Raw genomic sequence first — 6,641 nt, forward strand, 5'->3', positions numbered from 1 at the left:
TAAAAGGGGCTTTCCTTGCCATTAATGTTTGGATAACACGCCAACGTCTCCTTTTGATTAAAAATAATGGCTAGTGCAGTGGCTGCGATATACTTAAACCTCCTAAAATCCGTTGCGGAGAGAAAAAAAAATGACATTTTAGTTGCATAACATCAGTTAATGGAAATGCCGTAATTTTGTCATTATTTAGAAAATATCGCAAAAGTTTTATGCAAATCTGTAATGGAAACCCGGCTAATGTGTTGGATGCAGGAGAAATGAATAATCTGAGCAACTTTGACAAGGGCCAAATTGTTTCTGTCAGGGCGACTGGACCAGAGTATTTCTGAAACAGCAAGGCTTGTGTGTTGCTACAGTCAGCAGTGGTGAGAATTTACCAACAGTGTCTGAGGAGGGACAAATCACAAACCAGCGACCAGGTGTTGGGCGGCCAAGGCTCATCGATGCACAAGGACAATGAAGGCTAGATGTGGACGGCCATATATTTGTGCAGCGTTTACCTGAGGAAGTGATGCACCAGGATGAACTGGGATGACGACAAGCCGGTGGAGGGAGTGTGATGCTCTGGACAATGTTTTGCTGGGAAACCCAGGGTCTGATCATTCATTTGGACATCAATTTGACACATGCCACTTACCTAAGCATTGTTGCAGACCTGGTATACACCCCTTCATGCACCCTGCCATGCTGCACACATTGTTCGGGAATGGTTTGAGAAAAAATGAAGAGTTCAAGGTGTTGCCCTGGCCTCCAAATTTAAATTGAGCATCTGTGGGATGTGCTTGACCAAAAAGTTTGATCAAAGTTTGAACAAGTTCGGCTCCAGGACTTGAAGGATCTGCTGCTAATGTCTTGGTGCCAGAAACCACAGGACACATTCAGAGGTCTTATAGAGTCCATGCCTCGACGGGTTTGTGCTGTTTTGGTAGCAGGCGGAGGATCAACAGCATATTGTACCGGTGGTTATAATGCTTTGGCTCATCGGTGTACATTAAAGTAAATTGTGTGAGATAAGGAAAATATGGAGTTACTCTCAAAAGCACAATCTTATCTAGTTTAATACTGTGAATTTGTTGAAATACTTGAACTAAAAAGACTTGAGAGTTAAAGCTTCATCAGTCAACAACTTTTACAGTGTAAATAAAGTCATTTGTATGTGTTCTGATTGTACATAAAACTATGAGGAAATACAACAACTTGATTGATCTGTGATTGATTGAGAATGAATGTAGTTTAAATCTCTGAGTTTGAACTGTAGTGAATATACTTAAGATGTACAGTATTGTAAAATCAACACAGACAGAATGATCAGGTCTTGTATCATACATAAGTCTTCTTATGTATTATTGGCTGCTGACAAACACTGAGGTAACAACGTAAGTATACCAATATTGAACAATAAACAAAATGTGAACAATACAGTTGTTTTCTTTATTTACAGATTGTTAAATGATTCCACTAAATCTTTTGCATTGAGTTGTGTGTACAAATAAGATGGATTTACAGGACAAAAATGACATGTTGTTGATGTCATTTTGATTCTGATGTTGAACAATCACTGGTTTATAATTTGAAATCATTTTAATTTAAGTCAAACAACAAGACATATATCATCTGAATCCACAGATTATTTTGTAAAGAAGCTTTGAAATATCAGACAATATTTCTCATGTACTTCCACTGGACCCACAATGATAGGTCTACATTTGCACAATTGTGTGAGTGACATACACTAATTATTAGTTATTATTTATTTATTTATTTACAAGTTTAAAAGTGCATTGACGCCCCTGCTTTGAGTTCACCTACACAATGCCTGAAAAAGTTGAAAGTACATAATGCACTTCTATCCATAGTCATTTCTCTACACTCCAGTAGGTGGTGCAAATTACATTTTTGGAGGGAATAGGTTTAGGAATCATAACTGCTTTATATGCTGTTGATGAGGGCACATATGAAAAAGAAGGAATCTAGAATATACAACAGATATCCTTCAAAACAAAGGTGGATGGTCTATTACAGGGTTTTAAGTTATTTGTTAGTAAATTAAATTGCATGTAGTCTATTTCTCAAGAAAATATTCCTGAAAACATCAAACATTTTCTGTATGGAAGTCCATGAAAGAGCATCAGTTTTAAAGGTGCTAAAAAGGATCTTTTCGTCGACTGAGAAACCAAAGACTATTACTGAGTTTTTTAAATGAGCGCATGCGTAAGAACAAGGAGGGGCTTCGAAGGAACGCCTCCCAAAACTCGTAAACACTCGTATTGGAACACGAGTGTTTACCACCGGCATTCGCTGTGTCGTGTTAGTGGATTCATTATGTCGGACTCACCGCAGGTAACTCATAATAGTTGTTACTCCTGTCTCCGGACAAAAACACTGCATGCGGCGCCTGTGGAGTGTGGAAAGTTACTGGAGCGTGCAGCCGCGCTCGTCTCTCTCAAGGAACGTCACGGCAGTGATTGACAAGCCAGAGGGCCAATCGTTTACGAGATGATCGCGTAAACGATTGGCTGATGTTTTTAAGGCCCTACCTCGTGCACAGATGATGTATATTAATATTATTCCTTTCAGTACACCTAATAAATAGTCTTTTATCAGTTAGTAAAGACAGTTTCAAGTAATATTGCAAAAATGTATAAAACAAAACATCCTCTTTAGCACCTTTAAGTACTTGAGGTTATGGTTTGATAGCAAATACACATGAGGACCATATAAACATGATAGAGAATAAAAGCAAAAAAAAAAAAAAAAAGTTGAAAACATGATGGGTCGTTTCAGGATGTAGATGGGGTGTAGATAAAAAATAAAATAAAAACATTGATGAACTGATGAACATAGGCTAGAGGTATGTTAAGACCCATTGTGGGTGTACAATTTACAGAGCAGCAGCAAAATCAAAGCTCAAAATAAAAAGTGGATTTAATACAGGCTAAAGCGTTAAGAATAAGCTCAGGGCAAAGAGGCAAAATCTCTCTGACATATTGAAGACTAAAAAGCAAAACTACCAGGAGTATAAATGTAATCCAGAAAGAGGTTTTGGATGGACAATAAAAAAGCTTTATCTACTAGTAGATAAATATAAATATATTTTGGCGTTGGAGCTGAACACGCAGCAGCCAGAAATACAGCGCTGTTTGAACCCGAAATAATAAACTTTAATTTATTTATTTATTAAATAAAGGCGAAACTATCATCCAAGTGAGAAAAGGAACACTAGGTGGCGTCATGTGCCTCTATATACACGCAGAAGAAGTTCCATGTAAAAAACAAACAATCAGGATGCGCGAGATTTAAATGCTGAAAGTTTGAGGTTTGACCAGTTCAAGTCGTGGTTAATATTAATCGATGAGGCTGTAGCTTATCGTGTAAGAGTTTCAGTGAAGGATATTTGTGGATTATTTTCGCTGGATGCCGTACAGGTGAGAGACGATTCTACCCCCCGGAAGTTGACGTTTATATTGTGTGGACTATGAAACGTGTTTTATGTTGTCTGTGTTAGATAACTTTAGTTTATATATTAATTCATCCTGTTTCATCTTTATTTAAAAAGCATAGATGACCTGTCTTCGTATAGAACTGTTTATATGATACACAACCATACCAAAACAATCTGTTTTTCTACTAGCAAACATGTTCACTTATTTCCTTTTAAATTAAAAATTAAGTTACATCAGTGTCACATCACAAGGCCCTCCCACAGTAGTTCACCATTAAATACTGTGAATATTCCCATCATCCTCCAAGAGAAGGACAAACTCCAGGTGTAACAGCTGAAATCTGTGTGACTTTTAAAGACTGAAGACTTGAGTGATCCATCATATGAGGAACAAACCGGTCAGTGTCTCATTTTCATTCTTTGGAAGCTGTAAAGCATATAGAAATGCATCAATATGTTCATAACCTTGTATAAAACCGATGTCATCCACATTTTAATCTCCCTAAGAAGTGAATGACCGAACTAATAACCTTTGCCACATCAAAGATTTAACGCTGTACTCGACTTGATCGTTTTCTGTGTTCACTTAAATTTTCACAACCATGAACTGACTCTAAGTAATGTTTATTTTAGACCAAATGGAAGTGACGGATCAAAGACACAAAGTGAATGAAGTGGAGGAAAAACATGACTTCAAAACACAAGGAACAAAAGCCAAAAAGCTGCACACATGCTCTCAGTGTGGGAAGAGTTTTTCTCGTAAAGCAGGTCTCAGTTATCATCTGCACATTCACTCTGGAGAAAAACCATTCAGCTGTGTTCAGTGTGGCAAAGACTTTATTTCACCAGCAAATCTAAAAACACACCTGAAAGTCCATTCAGATGAGAGGCCTTATGCGTGCTCTTTCTGTGATAAAAGTTTCCGTCAGTCTGGAAACCTGAAAGCACATGAGCGAGTTCACACTGGAGAAAAGCCACACCGCTGTACTCAGTGTGAGAAGAGTTTCAAATGCACCAAAGCGTTCAGTAATCATCTGCGCGTTCACTCTGGAGAAAAGCCATTTAGCTGTGATCAGTGTGGTAAAGATTTCATTTCAAAATCATACCTCAAAAAACACCTAGCTTTTCATACAGGTGTTAAACCACACTTGTGTTTTCTCTGTGGAAAGAGTTTTTCAAGGCTGGATCATTTCAAACTGCACCAGAAAACACACACTGACCAGAAGGATCATGAATGTGGTGAATGTGGGAGGACCTTTCTTACCGCTAGATACCTGCAAGTTCACCAGAGAATCCATACTGGAGAAAGACCTTACAAGTGCTCGTACTGTGACAAGAGTTTCAGTGCTTCGGGATACGTGAAAGTACATGAGCGAGTTCATACCGGAGTGAAGCCGTTCCACTGCCCTCCGTGTGGGAAGAGCTTTGGCCAGTTAGGGAATCTAGTGTCTCATATTAAAAAGCATCGTTGTGTGTCACAGTTACCAAATGACTTCAGTAGTTTAGATTTGCTGTGAAATGTATGGAAGCTTGTTTCCACTATGGAATAAAACCATTTAAAAGATATTTGCAACTTTTTCTCCCATAATAATTATGACTTTTTTGCTTGCAATTGTGAGTTTATCTCACAATTCGATCTGACTTTTTCATCCAATTCTGATTTTTTTTTTTTTTTTTTCTGGCAGTTATGAGTTTATATCTCACAATTCTGATTTCTTGTTTCTGAATTGTGAGATTGTATGTTATAATGTGAGGGGAAAAAGTAAATTTTGACTTCATTACATAAATTGCAAGTTTATATTACGCAATTCTGAGGGGAAAAAAGTCAGAGTTGACTGACTGTCTGCCTGTGAAAACCGTTTTCATATATATTTCTCTGCAACATAAAAGCTGTCTATAGGCTTTGTATAATGACACAAATAAAATGACTATTTCATTGACAACATCTCTAGATTTTTTTTTTTTTTTTTTTTTTTTTTTACTACCATATTTTTTCTGTGATGCATATTTATCTGAAACGTGATGTGATTTATATAATGCAATTAAAGGGTTAGTTCACCCAAAAAATGAAATTCTGTCATTAATTACTCACCCTCATGTGGTTCCACCCCCATAAGATTTTTGTTCATTTTCAGAATACAAATTAAGATATTTTGATAAAATCCAAGTTTTTTTTTTTTTCTTTTTAACTTTAATAGAAAGCAATGAAATTACCACATTCAAGGTCCAGAAAAGTAGTAAAAACATTGTTAAAATAGCCCATGTGACTACAGTGGTTCAACCTTAAAGTTATGAAGCTACAAGCATACTTTATGTGTGAAAAAACTAAGCAAAACGACTTTATTCAACAAATTCGTCTCTCCCTATATACGCAGTTGAATGCAGTTCAGTGCTTTCGTGTTTACATCCGAATACCGGCTCTTGTGTCAGCATCACACTCATGCGTTGTGCTGCTCATGTGTACAGCATCTGCCAATACTGAGCCAGCATAACACAGAACCTGGGGCCTGTACCATGATGGTAGATGAACAAACTCAGGGTTATAGGATTAGTTTCGAGTTGACAAAACCAAACCACTCCAATTCGGCTTTGTTGGTACCATGATGCTGATCATCAACTTTCTCTGTCAACTCAGGCTTTGATCCTGAGTCTGTGAAGTGTGTGCACATGAATCTGTGACATCAGTGGTGAACAGCCAATCACATGCCTTGCAACAGAAATAAACTGTGATTCACTTCTCACGAGAGAGCCAGCGAGATTCAATTAACTGAAAATTAAGAATTTAAACGCATTTACACTAATGGAAAATACTTATCTTTGAAAGAGGACAAATAAAAGAAATGATCTTTCTCTATCAGTCCAAGTGAAGTTAGTTTATATGGTTAATAATATATAGCGATAGAGACTCAAACATACAAGCTCACATGTAGTCATATTTAAATAGTATATTTACACCTTATTTATATTAGCCTACATATGATCAATATTCATTGAAACTAAGTGCTTAATAACAACTGTTAAACTAAACTTGCATGTGTGTAATGGATTAATAAAAATATAGATCATATACAAATCATATATAAATTATATTATCATTAAAACCAGACAATTTCATCATTAAATATTTGTTTTTACTATATAATGACCTTTAATTTGGAGGAAGAGAAACTGGGGGAGTGACTTTATTGCGTTGGGTGTG

The 6,641-nt window shown here is 36.7% G+C and overlaps 1 protein-coding gene across 1 annotated transcript; it reads left to right on the forward strand.

Annotated features, from left to right (window-relative positions):
* The first annotated feature begins 3,309 nt into the window (after window positions 1-3,309).
* Window positions 3,310-5,349, forward strand: LOC137005496 (zinc finger protein ZFP2-like). Its single transcript, XM_067366443.1, has 3 exons — window positions 3,310-3,425; window positions 3,751-3,840; window positions 4,076-5,349. The coding sequence occupies exon 3, from the start codon at window positions 4,081-4,083 to the stop codon at window positions 4,957-4,959; it is 879 nt and encodes a 292-aa protein (XP_067222544.1). The 5' UTR covers window positions 3,310-3,425; window positions 3,751-3,840; window positions 4,076-4,080; the 3' UTR covers window positions 4,960-5,349.
* The last annotated feature ends 1,292 nt before the right edge of the window (window positions 5,350-6,641 follow it).

Source organism: Chanodichthys erythropterus, chromosome 17 (assembly GCF_024489055.1).
Source record: "Chanodichthys erythropterus isolate Z2021 chromosome 17, ASM2448905v1, whole genome shotgun sequence".
Taxonomy (NCBI): Eukaryota; Metazoa; Chordata; class Actinopteri; order Cypriniformes; family Xenocyprididae; genus Chanodichthys; species Chanodichthys erythropterus.